Below are 19,732 nucleotides of genomic sequence, written 5' to 3' on the forward strand. Positions count from 1 at the left end.
CTAAAGCAGACTCATCCAAAGTCATATTTCAATTCAAGTCAATTTTATTTATATAGCCCAAAATCACAAAAAAATTGCCTCATTGGGCTTCATGCAGGTAATGACAATAAAATAAAATGATCTGAAGGGCTGGATATAATTACCTGGTGGGCCAGATCCGGCCTTGTCTTTGACCATGTTTTTTAAATTTTTTCGAATTAATTTTTAAAATCATCTTAGCCCATTTTCAATGTACATTTGAGAGTTGCTGCCAAGTGTCTGTTCTAATACGAAATATCCTATTTTTTTTTATCAAATGCATTCATATACTCACTTAATGTCAATTGTCCCTTTTCTTAATAAAGATTTTATTCATTCATTCATTTATCTATTTATTTATTAATACAAGTTTACCAAAACCCATTTATAGGGAAATGCACACACTAAAATCACAGATTATTTTCATTTAAAACAAAATACAATAGAATAAAACAGAGAAATTCAATATTTCACATTTGTACTTGAAAAAGTAACTTTGTTTTTAAATGTATATTTTTACATAACATGTTACATCAGCTGAATTGTTTTATAGATTTTTAATATTCCCTAAATCGTCTGAGCTCTATTTTAAACAAACATCAAGGGGAAAAGCTGAGACTTTCAGCACAGTTTAAGTATTCCAGCGGAGAGATTGGATGAAACATCCGTAAAATCAACCAGTTTAGAATCAATCAGACCAACAAGGCTTGACAAGTGGAGTTGAAGGTTCAGCTGCTGATTATTGTCACACGTTGGTGCCGTTTATAAATTAAAATGTTGCGAAATATTTGCAACACCTGCTTGCAAGGTGTTCCCTCTTTCTGCAGATCTATCAGGTCTGAAAGAGTGGCTGCATAAATGCTCCTATGCAGACTCAAATCCTAAACATCTAAAGCTTCTCCATCACAGTTTTCAGCAGTTTTTTTTCTTTTGTCATTTCACACATGTAAATCTAATACTGATAAAGTTCCACAGAAGGAGTATTTATAGGCTCATTTCACAGATGTATGATTGAATGAGTTCACGGTCGCTCTTTCAGTTCAAAAATAACTTGCTGTAGGCTTTATGACTTGCAGGTGTGGATAATTACTTTCAGTATGTTTATGTGGCACAAATTTCAGTTTATTTTTAATTACTTTATCGCTGTAATAGAGCTGGAAAAAGTCTAGAGCATAGTGGAAACTCAACATTCCTCTTTGTTTCTTTTCATTTTATTCGGGTTCTGCATGTTCTTGGGTTGCCCACAGCTGCTGAAATGTGTGATCTGTGAGCCTTTCTGTGCAAGAATAACTGATCAATCAATGGAGGTGATGATTGAGAAGGTCTCAGCGCCAGTGGACTTGAATTACCTCTGATTTTCTTACTTGGAGGAAATGACAGCATTGATTTCTCAAGAAAAAAGAACACTTACAAAGCTTTTTAAAAGAATTAATGTAGTCAGGATTAATTAAATCTAAATCTTTAGACATTCTTTAGGCTTAGTTTCCAAACAGCGTCCACGCTCCTTTATTAAATTAAGCTGATGTTTTTTAGCATTTCCAAAGAAATCAATCACTTGCTGAAGCAATTTTCTACTTCCTAAAAGAACATGTTGTTGCTGAAAGCAAACCAAAGAGCATGACTGACTTCCTCTCTATACTTTCTGAACTTTTAATGCATCCTTTTTTGATTTAAGGATGGAAAGCAAACATTTCTATTCTAACAAAACAGCCCCAGCACAACTATCTCCATTCAGTCCGACCTCAAAAGTTAATAAAATTCTTAACTTTATGCTGAATCAAGCAAAGCAGAGAATATGGAGTTAATCACAACAATAATAACAATTTAAATATAAATAAAGTTTATTCTATTGGCTAGAACTATGGGTTTACTCAACATTTACTCCCAAAGCATCACGTTTAACATGCATGATCCATCATCAACATATTTGCCTCTGAAGATCCATCCATTGATCACCAAACAGCAACAAACATAAATGACCACAAACATAAAAGAACTCAATCAAACCTAATCACATGGCTTAGACATTTTTATCAATGATAGTGAGCATGTTACTTGTTTAATTGAGATAAACTTTTGCTGACACATTTTTACATTAGTCAAAATAAATGCACCGGTAACGCTTTATATTAAGGTGTGCTTGTTAAGTATTAATAAGATACTAATAAGCATTAGTAAGATGCTTATAATTTGCTTATATGCACTTATAAAGACATTAATAAGCCGCTTATTACACTATTATCTCAATTATGGCGTGGTATCAATAAGATATTAATAAGCATTAGTAAGATGATTATAAGCACTTATAAAGATATTAATAAGCCGCTTATTACACCATTATCTAAATTATGGCATGATGTCAATCCAATTAATTATATGCTTATAAATACTTAATAAGCAATTTGTAAGCTACTTATTACTGTATTATATAGTATCAGGTTAATGGGCCGGTAAGAATATGCTTATAAAGATATTAATAAGCTGCTTATTAGACTGCTATTAAATCGCAAAGCAAAAGGCCACAAAGAATATGCTTATAAAGATAATAATGAACTGCTTATATTGCTTATTACTGATGTCTAATACCAAGTTAATAAGCCACTAAGAATATGCTTGTAAATGTGTTTATACACTGCTTATTACACTAGTTTGCAGTACCCTAATCTAAAGCGTGGACCATTTGTGTTAATAAAGAAAAAACACAACAAACACTGTATGAGAAGTTTTAATTTAAACACAAAACGTTACAGCTTTAAACATGACACTCTCTTTTGCTGTTTAATTATGAAGAGGCCTTAATATATTTTTGTTACTATTAATTTGACTGGAGGATGCAGAGAGGGGGCAGAATGATGACGTCATGAGGAGGAGACTAGAAACTCGCGGCAGAAAAACGTGGCTGAAGGATGAAGAAAGCCTGTCAACAAGTTTCAGAAACGGATAAATATGTTAAGAACGAACGGACAGTGAGTTCAGAATAGCATGTTTATGGTTTTATAAGTTTAGATGCACTTGGTGGGTGTGAGCTTGCTAGTCAGCGCAACTTAGCTAACGTAGCGTACCCTGCATCGGACTGGACTTTGAGCCGCTAACCCAGCGACTGAAAACCCCGGGACTGCACGAAGACGATAGGAACCGAGTGAGTGGGACACGCGCACGTTCAAGGATTCCAGTTTGACTCTGGCAGGACCGTCAGAGTTCTTCGTCGTGCTTCGTCGTTGTGCTGCATCAAGTCTGCATCGGGACCTCATGACATGAGGGAGTGCATTGAATGCATTCACACAACTAGCCTTAAGTTAATAATCAATTAAAAGGCTTTAGTAATTCTGGTGTCTGCTTTTACAATATACTAGAGGACAAACACATTTTTTTTGTCTGTTTGTTTTGTTTGTTTGTTTCCCCAAGAATGGGAGGGACCCTTAAACAGTTTTAAAAAAAAAAAAAAAAAAAAAACAGAGACAATTTTGTGATTTGACTTCGACTTGTAACCTTAGACTTGGGACTTGACTTGGACTTGCCCTCAGAGACTTGTGTACAACTTTGCCTTGAAGTCACTAACCACACAGTTGGCACAAACTGGATGTTTTGTTTTACCAAGTCATTATTTAAAGAGTTAAACAGCAAAAGAGAGTGTCATGTTTAAAGCTGTAATGTTTTGTGTTTAAATTAAAACTTCTCATACAGTGTTTGTTGTGTTTTTTCTTTATTAACACAAATGGTCCACGCTTTAGATTAGGGTACTGCAAACTAGTGTAATAAGCAGTGTATAAACACATTTACAAGCATATTCTTAGTGGCTTATTAACTTGGTATTAGACATCAGTAATAAGCAATATAAGCAGTTCATTAATATCTTTATAAGCATATTGTTTGTGGCCTATTGCTTTGCGATTTAATAGCAGTCTAATAAGCAGCTTATTAATATCTTTATAAGCATATTCTTACCGGCCCATTAACCTGATACTATATAATACAGTAATAAGTAGCTTACAAATTGCTTATTAAGTATTTATAAGCATATAATTAATTGGATTGACATCACGCCATAATTTAGATAATGGTGTAATAAGCGGCTTATTAATATCTTTATAAGTGCTTATAAGCAGATTATAAGCATCTTACTAATGCTTATTAATATCTTATTGATACCACGCCATAATTTAGATAATAGTGTAATAAGCGGCTTATTAATATCTTTATAAGTGCATATAAGCAAATTATAAGCATCTTACTAATGCTTATTAATATCTTATTAATACTTAACAAGCACACCTTAATATAAAGCGTTACCAATGCACCTGATGCATTTCTGCTATTATTGGTCAGAAAAATGTAAATGTTATTCTTTTGAGCACTCTACAGAAGCTGCATGGGGCTGATTATGAAAAAGCATCTGCAGCAGTCACATTGTTATGTGATAAAAGGGAAATAATTGCTCGCAGTCATATCATGGTGAACCTGTCATTGTTCTGATGTAAATTAAAGTGTAACAAAAGAGAATTGTTCTTCCCAAACCATTGCACACCATGAAATACAAACAATTAAGGTGGCCTTTTTGGGTGTATTTTGCCTGTTTGTTTTAAAACGATTATCTTTTTTGAGACTTTGGTAAAACACTGTACGTTTATTAAGTTAGGACATCTATGACCACAAGGCATTTTTTGACTCTTGACTATTAATGCTTATTGTTTAAAAAAAACTGTTTACAGAAAATAATTAGGGTGAATCACAAACAGAAGGAAGAAGGAATCAAATATTCTATCATTAAAATCATGACAATGATTGAAAAAAACTACTGACATTTTTTTATATTATAGTCGGAACCCTCAAACAAGTTTGAATTTTAACAAAATAGTCAGAAATCTAAGACTAAGATTAAAGCTGAAACTTTAATCTTTAAAATAAAAAGACAAATGTAAGAATTCTAGAATTCTGACTGTAAAATCGATCATTCTGATTTAAGTCTTTTAACTCTGTGCCACAATTTTTATTCCTCAGAACTCCAAAACTTGGACTTTACTACATTTTTTCCCCAATGGTTGCCGATATGCCATAACAGGGAAAAAAATCTGTAATTGTCTTTTCCAGACAAAGGAGGTGTACTTTGTGTACATTTAACGTAAAAAGGCATTTTTTGCTTCTTGTTGTAAGCATAAAACATGACAGCATGAATGATGAAAAATTGCCTTTCAATATTACAAAAGGTGGCAAAAGGAAAAAAGCACATGTGCACGCACAAAAAAAGCTTAATGCAAAGACCAAAGGTTGCTTAAAACACAACTATTGTCCAGATTTATGCAACGTATCCACATGTCTATTTATGAGGCAAATGCAAACTTAATGTATTACCGTTGTTTGAAAAAAACAGATTTCTTAAAAGTAAGAAACTTTTCATGATCTGTATACTTTTTAATTTCTTATGTCTAAAGACTTACTCCAATTAAAGTTGTGATTTTGGTATTTTTAACATGTTCTTGTAACATTTTTCTCATGAAAATGCTTTTCTGAAGAGGAAATGACAAACTCATAGAACTCTGTAGATGTTTATTTATTCATTCTTGTACAGAAACACTTCACAAGTGTTGGAAAATGTTTCAGAAGCAGAAAATCTCTTATCTTAAGTGGACTGTATGTAATTTACTAAAAAAAACAAATTCCAATGATCAAGCATATGATGCTGTTCGTCTATTTATATAAAAGACATAAATAAGGTTATTGTTATTTTGAGTCATTTCCTAAAAACAGCTCAAGACTTTGACCACACCACCCCTCAAATAATGCTCTCTGTGCTTTTCATGAAGGTGAACATGCAGATTTTTTTTACTTATTCTAGTGTTTTGATGTTTGAAAATGTGTGTACTGGCAAAGCACACAACTTAAATTATGAAGTCAGTATTAGTTTTCACATTTTTTGAAATAATATTTATTGGAGCATATAATCTAGGAACCTCTGAAACAGTGAACAGTGTAACATTGAACATTAACTTTTATTAACTTTTCTCTCTTAAAAGAAAAAAAATAAACTTTGCATATTTAAAACTATATCTTCATTTAATGTATAGCTATTTTTGCCCTATTTTCAGTTGTATTTAAGGCTCCAAGGTTTTTTTTTTTTAACTGAATAATAAGGACTGGGACGGGCGCCACAGAAACAGGAATAAGTAGAAAAACATGACCTGGAAAAAAGGGGAAAACAGCACTAAACAAGATGAATCCCCTTTCATCAGAGAATTGTTTTGTCACCCTGAAACTTCGCAAGTACAGAAGGAGACAAGAGGCGATGTGTGAATTCATTCTCCCTCTAAAGACAAAAGCAAAGTAGAAAAAGAGGGAACATGAAAAGACGAGACCCCCGGGCAAAGCATAACTCTGTGATTTGAGGTAAGAACTATTAAAGAAAAAAGTAATGAGTTAAACACAAGACATGCAGACTTAAATAAATGGTTGGTTTATTATTTTCTGACAAGAGTAGCATGCTTTTCTATGCACCTGAATGTATTAATATGCAAGATTGTTTATTTTCAGAGCAACATATGTCTTTTTTTTATTTCTACTGAATCCTTACAAAATGTTCCGTTTGCTCTCTTCTCTATTAAAAGGAATGTGACTTTATTAAAATTGAACATAAAAATAAAAGCCTTAAAAAGCATCATTTTAAGAGGTTTGCTGTGCATTTCATGCTGAAATCTCCTGTGTGAAGACACAGAACATAATTCCCATGAAGAGAGATTTCTATGAAGTAAAAAGTATGAAATGACAGTTTTTTTTTTACCTGCACTCTGTGACAGCAGTATTGATCTTCTGCCAGGAGCTAAAGGAAGTTCACTTCAGTTTAAATTGTACATAATCAGAACCAAAGCTGGAGTTTCTTTTGATGGAAAAACTGCCGGCTCTGGCCTGTTGTTCAACCTATAAACATCTCTATGGTCAAAAACTAAAATTGTGTGAAATATTACAGAAAAAAATAAATGTTTCCTTACACAGACTGGCCCCAAAATTGAGGACAGTGTAATAAACTACTGACTATACTTTTAACCCAATAGTTTCTTAATGTGTTTATGCCAAAAGCTTTTACACAAATTCTTGTTTATTTTTCATGTAGGTATGAGATCAAAACTTTACAGGAAAAAACATATTTATCAACTTACAGGAAAGGATTTAAGAGGAAGGATGAAACAATGGAAAAAAATGTTCACATAGTTCTTTGCAAAGATCTGATCATTTCTATGTGATAGGTACAGTAAGATGGGCTAACATTTTAAAGTTATGCTCAAAAAGTGACTTAAAACCCATTGAGGTAAATGAATATATATTAACCACCGGGCCGTGATGCTGCAGGATGGCGGTCAACTCCTGATCGGAAGATTGCAGGTTCAATTCCCAAGTTTTTGGGAAATTATGGTGTTCCCATTGAACAAATTTATTATCGTAAATCCAATTTGTGCAAGTTCATAGTCAATGGAAATGCAACTTTGGACACTATTTTTTTTTTTTTTTTTTGCCAAAAATTGAATCATCATAATTAAAAATCCACTGTGAACCCTTTTATAATTGGTCAAAAGATGATCAGAGTGGGACTTTAAGATACTGATTTGATATACACAGACATAATGACAGTAATGTGCAATCTAAACTGAACGCCTACTTCCTATTTCTAAGCAATCCAAACTTTTCCTGTATCCCTCAATGCAAAACTTCAGCAGGACATAAAATCATCTACATTTAAGTTTCATGCTTCACAGATTTTGCCCATGAGCTTCAAATTGCCAATCATTATTCCGAGCTTTGAATTTCTAGTAAATTAAGAAAGTTGCTGAGTGACCCAAGACAACCTATAACAGAGATAGAAACTTGCTTTTTGCAAACTTTTTGCTGCATAATGATGTCAAATGTAATCATGGTCTGACTTCAAGTGCAACGGAACAGTAATTTATTACAAGTACTTCACTAGAGTTTTTTTAAGAGTAAGGTTAAATATTGAGCAACTTAAAGAGTTGCTTCGATGTATGTGTTAGGTGCTCTAATTTTATTTACTCTATTAGTTCAAATCCAATTAGAGTCAAAGTGCACAGGCTATATGTGTTTGCTTTCTCAGTTGATCGTTGCTCTTGTGTGAGTCTGTAGATCACACCCGTCTGTAATTTAATGCCACATTAAAGAGAAAAACTCCCTGTACCAGCCCTCTTTTCGTGTGCACAGATCGTCAGGTTGTTAGCGACTCTGTGAAAGCAAATAGAAACGCCTGGTTAGACAGCTAATTACATTGCTGGCTCTTCATCTTCTCACGGACTGTTGTGTTTTTAGCCTGATTGATTCCTGGGCAGCACAATCCTTTTAGGTCTTCGGTGCTCCAACTGTGACAGGAAGAAAAAACGAGTGCCCTCTTTCACTTTTAAGGTTTTACAACTGATCAATGTGAGCTCATGCAAACAAACGTTTATTTTGGAAAAGAACTCGCAGACAGAAGAGAGTAAGGCGCTTCTTATCGAATGAGCTACAGCTCATGGAAGCGTCTTTGTCAGTTTGTTGCTCTGGAACACTCAGGCGTTTTAACACAATGCCAAAGATGAAAGGAATAAGTAATGATCCGACAGAAGCAGCTGTAACTGTCCATTAAACATCCTACGAGACTATAAATGCGTCTCCAAGGAATTTCAAGTCCTTTATCCTGCAACAAGAAAGATTATGTACAAGTTAATCTTCCTATGGGAAAACACCCAGGCCAGTTAACTACAATGTTTGGACCAGGAATAATTATAAAACTTGAAAATAGATAATAATAAATATAAGGGTGGTCTTGATCCGATTCTGAGTCATTTGATTCGGAGTTTCTGCAAATGTCGAATCATGATTTCGCCAATTTTTACTTTATTAACCTTCTTTTATGGATTTATACTTAAATAGTGCACTTCTGTGAAGTAGCTCAAACAATCTAATAGAACAACTACCAACTAGTACAAATAGTTATCTATTACCTAGTAAAAAAAAAAAAAAAGGAAAACTGGTTGAGAGGCGGTTCAGTGTGGTGTGCTTGATCTTTAGGCTTCAATCCATTGCTGTTGGTATCTCTGAAAACCCATTTTCCTCTCGCCTTGTTCTGAGAGTAAACTTTGTCTCCTATGCTAGTTAGTGTGGTTAATGATCCAGTGCGGCACATTTCTCTGCTCCTGTCTGCCTTGCTTTTGTAAACCTCTTCAATCCACAAACAAAGTAAGACACACTAATGTCCTGACTTGTTTTGCGGTTCCAGCTGAAGGTCTAACTTATTATTCCAACCAAGTGCATGTGGTTGAATATTTACTGTATGTCCCTTTTATTACATTTCATAGCATGCACTTTATTTATCAGCATCCAGATGTTTATCCGTCTGTCGGTGCTGTTATTATTGTCACATGGATGTTTCATGGGTTTTAAAGATATTGTGCCGTGGCTATTCTGTTATGTAATTAATGGGATTTTTTTTAAATCTCTAAACAGGGATTAGGTAATTTTAAAAGCATGGGTTTGGAAAAACAAACAAAAAAAATGAAAAGAAAGTATTAAAGAAAACACTGTGAAAAAGGATCACTCCCTTATGTCCTGTATAAATGGTAATTTTTTTAAACAGATAAAACAGTGACACTGATGAATCCTGTGAATTGGCTGAAAACAAAGGTTTCACATACTGTAGCTGGATCCTGCTGAATGTGTCTTCTCGCAGTTCAATCATCTTCAGGTTTCTGCCTGTGGCATCAGAAACCGCGGCTCTGATTCTGTTGGAGTGTGACCAACACACAGAAAATGTGACGGCTTTGGAAATTTAAGCTGAAACAGAAGGCAGTGCACATGTGCTTCAGACTGCAGTGAAAGGAGAGTATTGCTATTTCTCTGATTGGCGTTGTTTCGGGATGCAGGGATTAGCATCTTTGTTAATTGTCTTCTCATTGAGCTGATTGTTAATGGAATTGTGGGTTCTGCCTTTACATGGAAAAATGCATTTTTTGTTTATTCTGAGGATATAACCAAAAATGGTCTGATACAGTGCACCAAGACCATTGTAGTCAATGAGTGAAGGCTGGGATTTGCAGAATGTGAGGCAGAAAGAAAGAATAGCTTCAAATAGAAACTATCACAGTCAGTCAGTGTGGCATCATTGGCCGTGACATGGAGCAACTCTGAAGGGATTTGCTCCAGTTGTGCTTTTCCTGAAAGCCTTACATAGAATTTAATGTAAATGTGCAAAATATATTTAAAAAAATCCTAGTAAGATTTTATTTTCAAAGAACTTACTTCCAGTATTTTTGAACTCTAGAGAATTCCCCAACCAAGACAACTCTCTGAACTAGTGTCAAAACTGAGCTTTTTTAATGTATTGTTTAACAGCCACAATAACTCATTCTTTGTAGCACTGAAAAAAAAAAAAAAATCAAGCCTCAAAACTCATAAAGGTTGTTCTGGTCTGGTGTCCTCCGAGGCTAGTGGGTCTCCTAGTAGCTAAAAAAATAAAGTGATGTTGAGTAGGGTTTCTCTTCTGATAAATTTGACCCACTTTTCGTCTCCTGCATTCTGCTTCTGTGCTTGTTGGAATCCAGAATTGAGTGTGATCACACCTGATATTTGTGCTATATCTATGGCTATTCATATTATTGTGTTGAACAGACTTCCTTAGATGCAATTTTTATTCTCCTTGTTTAAAGAAGTGCAGAGAACCTTTGTTTATTTGACACTGTTTTTATAATAATTACTTGAGGCGATGAAAAAAATAACACACCCTTACAATTAGACAAAATGAGAAACATATTTTAGCCAATATAGCTCTAAAAGCACTAGATTAGTCTTTGGAATGAGGCATGTTCAATAATCAGTGGGTGTTGTGGTACTTGGACGAGAAATCTGCATACTTTCATCAACATAATTTAATCCATGCTGGGTTCCCTCTTCATAAACATATGCCGACCTAATAAGCGGTCCAGTTGATGTGCAGTACGTGGACCCCCTTCCTTCTTTTGAGATGACGACACGCTGTGGTAATAATGGCCTTCAGTCAGCCCCCGTAACTCACTGGAGATGCAAGGTTGAAAATCCTGTGCTTTTGTAACCGAATGGGTCATGATTAAGTTAAATTTGACAGACTATGGGACTAAGTGACTTATTACTCAAAAATATCTCAGAAGTGTGTTTAAGTTTGATCGACAGCAGTTTCCCCAGTAAAAATCCTACACCAGCATCAGGCCCCATTTCCAGGTCGGCCGTGATGGCGCCTGTGTCTTTCCCGCTTTGCTGTTTTTCTCAGCCCTTGCATCTGCTATATCACGACCTGCAATCAAAGAGCTTTACTTTGGAATAAAGTGACAGTGGAAAATCCTTTTGACAATCGGGAGGACTACAAATAAATTTTTCCACCAGCATGTGTGTGTCCGCTCCTCCTCTGAATATTGGCTCCTCTTTGCAGCCCAGTGATCTGGTAAACTTAAGGAAAAAAGTCCTGGTTAGAGCTGGTTATAAGTGGAACGGGCTTATTGTGATGTGGGTCTCTGGTCCATGGATGCACTCATCAGTGGCGATCGGTTTCCAGAACACAGCAGTTGACACCCAGATGTTTCCTTTTTTAAGGTATTTCCACATTCTGATTTTTTAATTTATTGATTAGAATTGAATGAGTGATTTTCTAGGTCAATGCCTTTCTTTTGACAACTTTCAATGTGCGTGGGTCCTTGGTTATATGCTAATCTGTGGGCTGTGGATTTGCTTTGTTGGCCTGACAAAATTAGACCGTTTCCACATGATTTGGCCTCAGAGTGACATCGTAGGCGACCCGTATGAAACTCTAGATCGGGGGTGTCAAAATCCAGGCCTCGAGAGCCAGCGTCCTGCCTTATCTACTGTTGATTACCTGGATCAGACCAAATTATTCCAGTGGTTAAACCTGCTTACTATTAGTGAAGAATTCTGCCGTGATGGTCTTCATGTTGATGTCAGTCAGGCTTCACTTGTGTAGGACAGAAGGAAGAATTAAACAAAATAGTTTCTCTTGTACTTCAACATTGCTCAGCAGTGAATTTGATGGGGTCCTTTATATTTGTTTTCATATCACCACAAGGTCTGACATTGCTATCCTTGACCCTGTTTGCACTCATGATTCAACTTGAACTCTGAAATCTGAAGATCAGCCTCTTATGACTAAATTCTAGACTGAAAAAAGCAGAGAAAGGAATTTGCAACAACTCCTCTAAAACTCTTAAAGACCCACAAGGATAAAAAATGTGTTTTTGATATGTTTTTGCAGCATTTTTCTGATGATGGAGGACTATGGGGACTATTTTGACTCTGTAGATGACATAATAAAGCTAAAAATCAAATTTTTTTATTAAAACAGTTTTTTTTATAATTGCATGATTATAATTAAAAGACCAGTTGAAATGATTTTTTTATAATAGACCAAAAAATGATCAGAGTGAGACTTTAAATATCTCTCCACCACCAGTATCTCCACCTGAGACATTTTTTTAATAGTACTAACTTTTCATTCGCTTTTCTCATGTGTCGCAGAAGATCCTTGTAAAACATTTACATTCCTATAATTTAATTAAACAAGGAAAAATAATTCATTTTCACATAAAAAAAAATAATAATCTATTTTTTTTGCAAAAATCAGCTAGGATTTGTGAGATTTTTTTTTCCCCTCCAAGTGAAATGGGGCATTGTCTGAACTTAACCTTCCTACTCTATTCTCATGTATTCTTTAGCGACTCCTACATACCTCTGCAAACCTCTCTCTTATTCTTCCCCTGTAGAATGCCATTGAGGACCATTGTACTTTTCTTAAGCCCTCCCAGAGTTTTTTGTCTGTAGTTTGAGCCTCCTTTGGTTTTGGTTTTCCCCTGTGTCCAGTGAAGCTTGTCATCTCTGTTTTGTTTACCAGCCTCCCTGGAGAATGGGATCAAATGTTTCTCTCCTGCTTTGATGCATGACATGAGATTGATGAGCGGTGAGCTGCCATTAAAAAAGCTTCTATCAAGGCTCTCAAGGCCTCTTTAAAGAGGCACAATAGCCATCTTGGAACTGTGTGATATGTTTAAGCGACCTTTTGCATAGTCGGCTGCTTACTTTACCAAAGTAACTTAGAAACAGACTGGATGCAGAAGATCCTATTCTGTTACAATCGTACACAAACAAAAAGGGCATATTTCCACTCCAGGGTCTGACACAGCTCTGTCTCCAATGAAACCGCCTCTCCTGCTCTCTCTCAACCACAAACACACACACACACACACCTGGACAAGATTCAGGCTGAGAAATATAGAGCACATTGTAACATCAGCCGTGCCAGTTTTTAAGCTGAGGCCCAGTGGGCTGGTTTTAAACCAAAGACAGCATCTGCTGCATGTTGATGAAGATGTATATGCTGCAAGTTAAATCAGTTCAGAAAAATTAAGAAAACTTTTTTCTTTTTTACATTTTTGAGATAAAGGACTAAAAAATCCTTGTTTGCAGCAGAGGTATAACAGATGGACGGCACAACAGAAAACGTCCACATCAGCTTATCTTTGTGTTCAGATGTTTTGTTTACTAGTTTGTCTTCTTCCTGTATCACATTCGTGAATTTTATATATTTATGCACCGACTTTTTCTTTTTATATTTTTTGTGAATAATGAGTGATTTTTGCAAGCTCATTTTCCGACCAGGAAAACTAGAAATCTCTGAAGTACCCACCGCCTTTCACTCCTTGTGCCTTTCATGACGTCATCCTGGAGCCGGCCACACCAGAATGTCTGCGTTTCACTCACAAAAACATACAACATCTGAACTTTTACAAAGATTTTGCATATCTCCGTTATCTCCACAGAGAAAGTGGGCGTTAGTGTTAGCCTGGGGGCGGTGCTGGCGGCTCAGACTCTTCCTGGAAGGAAGGGATTTGGGGTTTGGGAGGGACTGGTGCTCAGACGACAGAGTTTAAATGCTCAGAGATGTGGGAATGGGTCAAAATACCACTTTGAGGCTGTTTTTGTGATGAATTAACATTAAAATACACTTATAAGCTCAAAAAAGTTCATTTAGCAAGACATTGGCCCTTTAAGGATTGTATCCTTTCAGTCATGACCTAAAGCTCAGGGCTCTAGCTGAGAGTATTGATCAGTAAATTGAGGGCTTTGCCCTTTGGCTCAGCTTCTTCTTCTTCACTACAAAATAGCTAAACCCAGGAGCTCTTCACCCACAAGGAAAGGCCAAACCACCTATCACTTGGCAATGTTTTTATATTTTCAATTTAACTATTATTTTCACATTAATAGTTTTTTACAAATTCACATTTTTTATTTCAGCTTTTGCATTTTTTTTGCCATACGTTCATTCATGACACCCTCAGTCTTAATGCATTTGCAGCCTGCAGGTGGGCTTTGATCTGAGTGATGCAGGATGTATTTTTTACACATTTGTTTGCTGTACCAATCATCAACTCTGCATTTTCACGTGAGCTGTGCACTCATCCGTGTATAGATCTCAGAACTCAGCAAAGCACGGATGTTTATCCATTAGCAGTCTGGAGGGGGTGAAGCAAGGATGCAAATTGTGAATCTAGCTCTAAGGAGAAGGTTTACTGAAGGTTTGCGGAACTTTTTAAAGTCAATTTGCTATCCTAAAGGGCTCCTCCAAGTCAGGGGTTTGTGGATTCCCTAAAGAGTTGAATCAGAAATATAGAAAATAAAGAGCTGAGGTGGTCATCAATGTCCAGAGGAGCAGATATGCTGCACTAACATTAATGTGTCATGTGTGCAAAAATGTGCAAAAAAAGATCTTACAGAATTTTTAGCATAATAAGCATGAAGCTCCCGGTGAATATTTTAGTATCAAAACACAGTTAGCATCCGCTTACCAAACATCTGTTCAAACGTGTCCCCCTTTCCTAATCACCTGCGAGCAAAGCTGGCTGCAGCTGTCCTTGACTCTGAGATTGTACATTTTTCGAATCTAATTTTTTTTGCATGTTTTTTTTCAAATTTAGAGATTCCATCACCTGTTTTGCTTCTTGGTTCTTCCTTTCCCCTCTTTCAGAACATAGAAAACAGATTTTTTAATCTTGACATAATTTTCAATGAGGAAAATGAATTCTTATATGGTTGCAAACATAAAATTGAAATCAGACAGACTTGTTAATTAAAGTACCTTAATGCACAGACTCATTTCTGTCTTTGTGTGCATTTTAAATTTTGCTTTAACACATTTAAAATTGTGTTAAGCTAACAGATGTATTATTTTCTCTTTACTTTAGAGACACTTCTGAACCAACATGACTCAAATGAAGGATTTTGTTTTTTTAGAAAATCTGATTAGAACAGAATTTAAAGCAAAAATACAATCTTTGCCTAAAATGATTGAAGTTTTATGAAGTACAGTTGACTAATGTGTTGGAGTTAATGTCAGTCAGCAGCAGCTGTTTTACTGTTCTGAGCCCAAATATTCTAACTAAATCGTTAAGTGCTAGACACTCTTAAGGAGATTTTTATTTTCTCTGATTAAAGAAAAATGAACCTTTAAAGCGACCATGAAACGGTAGATTAAACAGAAACTCTCCTGGGAACCCGAATTGAAACAGAAATTACATTTTTTTGTATCAGAATTAAGCACAAAACAAGTAATTATTTTTTGTAATTGGAGGACCAGACAACAGAAGCTGAGACTGTGATCATATCAGACTGCTGTGGGAGAAGTTTAAACAGTTCTAATCAACTTTAAGGGATTTACATTTAAAGAATTTAAACAAAAAAAATAAATAAATAAATCAGCTATTTTTTTTCTGTTGGCTGTGGCTTGGAACCAAAACGTTCTCCATCTTCTTCTCTCCATCAGGTGGCATCCCGTTTGTTCTGACGGGGGAATTGTTTGAGCAACCCTACCGACCTGCTGCGTTCATGATCGCCGGCACCGTGAACTGGCTGTCTAACTTTACTGTGGGCCTCTTGTTCCCATTCATCCAGGTGAGTTTTGTAGCCTTTTTGAGTGTTTAAGCTTGTCGGGTTTTGGAGTTCACCCAGTTCAAGTTTCCACACGTAAGGAGACATTTTAAATGACCGGCACCATTCTAAAATAAAGAATTAAAGATCGATTCATTTTTGGTGTTTTTAACATGTTCTTGGAGCATATTTCTCATAATGGAAGACTAAATCATAATGAAATGCAATTTTTTTTCAACTTAAATAGTTGTGAAAAAGGAGCAGATGAAAAAATGCAACAGCAAGCCACAACCTCCCTGCTCCACTCTATTCTGATACATCTTCCCTGGGGCAGACTGACAGAGGCGTGGGTGCTAACACGCTGATCACTGATTCATTGGAAGCCTCTGCATAAACTCTGTAATGTCAGACTGTTGTCATTTTTATTCATGTTACTCTGACTTTACTTTGACAGTCACCAAAAAAAAAAGATTTTATTGGCAGCTCTTTCTGTAATTCTTTCCAATAACCAGGAGTGCCATAACCCAGTTAGACGCCGCTGTAAAAGATTCTCCTGGAGCACAGTAATGTCTGCTGATATTGAGACTTGAGCGCATGCGCAGAATTCAGTTGTTTTTCCTTTCTTAGCACTACTTTGGAGTAATAAGGTATATGCTTAAGTTAAAACATGAGTATGTCTTATATTCCTGCACACACTTCATTAATGTCATCCTTTACCAAACTTTTAAAGCAAAGAACTAAGAAGTTTGGTCTCACTTCTATCACAAGAGACCCCTGGGATCCTGACTCCAGCTAGCATGGCTGTGAGGTCAAGCAGCTTATCCACTGAGAGCGATCCACAGGGCTTTGGTTTCTATAACTCTTATAGGATTACATGACAGCTTTTTTTCCAGTTGTTAAGGGCAGTAAAACTGAAAGATTATGAAATGCAGCTGTATGGGAATGCAAACACCTAATCTGTGTTGAAACTTGGAAAACATTCTTTTACTCATCCATTTGCTTAATGACTGTTACTTTCCACTGAGGCATCTTTTAGTAGGCAATTTGTCACTATTAGAAATTCATGGTAACTTTTTTAAAAGAAGGATTTGGGTACATTATTTTGTGCCTAAAGGAGGGTCAAAATGTGCTCGAGTGTGTATCAAAATGTGTCTAAGCAGGTCCAGCGAGATGTCTGCCACTGTCGTGCTTTCACTGCAGGGTGTTTGTTTACAAAGGTGTAGCAGCTGAAACCTGAAACAGGACAAGAGTGATGATTGAATAGCTTTCAACTTAGATTGGTTCAGTAGTGCTTTCAACAAAATAGCAAATTACTGAGGAAATAACTGAGAGAAGTGTTGAATTTCAATTTAGCTCTTTTTCTATTGTTGAAGAAATTCTTCTTTGCATTTTTATAAGGCTTCACTCAAATAGTTGCAAAAAAGTTTTCTTCAAGATGTCAAAGTATTAACTGATGGTGAAAACTTTCAAGAGAAAGAAAAAAATTTCTAAAGGAATTAATTTAAACATGATGGATTATTCCTCAGCATTCACAAGACAAGAAACGAGAACTTTAAAAAGGTTAATGTGAAGCTTTTAGGAGTTTTGGTTCTCTATTGCCGATTTTTTAAATGGGACTTCAACACACATAGTTGACTTGATAGCTTTTGCTTGAAAGAATTCTTTAACAGACTCTGTCTCATTGTCAATTCTCATCCTCCTTGACCTCAGTGCAACTTCTGACAGCATTTTTCCCTCCATCGTCCTACAGAAACTCTCATCTTTGGCATAATTCACTCTACCTCAGACTGGTTCAAATCCTATTTTTTTTACCAGGGCATAAAGTGCATCCACTGCTGCCTGTTCATTCAATTCTCCTCCCTCTGGTCCCAGCCCACTCATCACATCTGGTGTGCCCCAAAGCTCCGTCCTTGGTCCCCTCCTTTTTATCGTCTACCTCCTCTTGGAGGCATCTTCCATAAATTCAATGTTTAGTTCCACTGTTATGCTGACGATACACAACTCTGCCTATCAACCAAACCCAAGTCCACACTTCACCCCACTGCCCTAACAACCTGCCAGTACAAACATAAATTCTGGTTCTCCTCCAACCCTGTATGGGTTCCGTTTTTCTGGTCCCAGCACAGACTGTATTCAGACTGAAGAATTTCAGAGTGAATCAAATTTCAGTTCAATTGGAAACGAACCAAGACCACCTCAAAAGATGGACCAGAGAGTGGATCTTGCTTCTGGACCAGGGTTCTCTTGGGTGTATTCAGACTGAAACTTTGTTCTGGATTATTTGGGAAAACAAACTCTCACTTTAAGACAGCCAGATGTGTCCAGTCTGAATACACCCTTAAACTGGTTCAAAATTCAGTAACAAAACCCTCAGTTCTCCTCATACCTTCAAACCAGAGTTATTCATTGACAAATTAGTTTCACTCTATTTTAAAATGAGTTTTGAGCTTTTGGGCAATGTGGTGATTATTTTCTAATGTATGAATGAAACTATTCTCAGTCATATTTAATTGGAACATCTGCTCTGCATATAGGTAAGTGACCTTAAGACATAATTTGTGTCAACATAATTGGGATTTTGCCAATAAATGTTCAAATATTTCCTCACCATCAGGAAAGAAAAAGGCTTGACAAAAAAAGCCTACATCCTTTGAAGGTTAAAAGAGTAGGCTGACTTACAAAATATGTGGTCATTTGATAATAAAGATTAAACCTTATCTCATTGATATATAGCATTTCAAAGGCAAACATCTTTTTCTCATAAATTCAACAGATATGTAACATGTTCTTAAAACCTTTCTAAATTAAAAATGTCAGGCCCAATGTGGACCAGACCACAACAGCTGATGCTTTAGGACTCAAGGTTCTGAGAATATGCGTGAATTCTTTCTTGGATTCACAAGGTATTTTGCACACGACTTCAACATCTGCAAGACAAGATTCTCACTCTTACTTTTTACTATTTGGGGTACAAACCAATCAAATGCCTTAGCCACAATTGCTCTTACAGGTAAATATGTCTATGCAAGAAAAATGGGCAAACCTGTGTTAGTGGTCTGGTGGCTTGCATAAAATTTTAAAATTTTAGACTAAGAGCCTATAGAGCAGAGCAATAAAATGATCTGGAGGGCCAGATCCGGCCCTCGGGCTTTGACTTTGACACATGCTGTAGAGCAAAGAAATACATATTTTCTACGGGTATGCTGCGGGCGACAGGTTGTGGCAAACACCAATACAACACTCAAGAGTGGTCCATGAAACGTTTGATTGATTCCAAAACACAAAATGAAAACGATTACAGCTGTTTTCATTTGCATCAAAGAATTGAATCTCTGTTCTTCTGAGTTTTACAGACTCTAGCTTATTTTATGTTTGAAGTAGAATGATCACAGTGGCCACAATTTAGTTTTTTCCCTATTTTCTCATCTGACAGAGGACTGGCTTCAGCTCTGTGTCAGTCAGCATTACTGTGCTTATCAGTTACTTCTTCTCCCTCTTCTGCTATGATAATGTAACAACATAGTTGAATATCATACATAGAAAAGCATCCATGGAATGAAATGAACTTTTTGAGATATCATCTATAGAATGTGAGCTTTAAAAAAAGTATGTATTTCTGATTTTTGGGGGAAACGTTTTATTCTTCTGTTGGTTTGAGTTCTGACCTTTAATTTTACTTCATCTTGATTTTACTATATGAATTTCTGCAAACAGGAAACTGATAAGTTATATTATTTTTTAGGGGACACAAAAGGAAAACCGAATAGTGCTTCGCTTTAGGGTT

General features: G+C 36.0%; 1 protein-coding gene across 2 annotated transcripts in view; it reads left to right on the top strand.

Moving 5' to 3' along the window:
* slc2a9l2 (solute carrier family 2 member 9, like 2) overlaps nucleotides 1–19,732 on the top strand; it is a 116,442-nt gene that overhangs the window by 80,702 nt on the left and 16,008 nt on the right. For both annotated transcript variants that reach the window (XM_024270773.2, XM_024270771.2), the window contains exon 12: nucleotides 15,845–15,972. In XM_024270773.2, the coding sequence (XP_024126541.1) occupies nucleotides 15,845–15,972 (128 nt within the window). The remainder of the gene's footprint in view (nucleotides 1–15,844; nucleotides 15,973–19,732) is intronic.

This window comes from Oryzias melastigma, linkage group LG5, assembly GCF_002922805.2.
Source record: "Oryzias melastigma strain HK-1 linkage group LG5, ASM292280v2, whole genome shotgun sequence".
Lineage (NCBI taxonomy): Eukaryota > Metazoa > Chordata > Actinopteri > Beloniformes > Adrianichthyidae > Oryzias > Oryzias melastigma.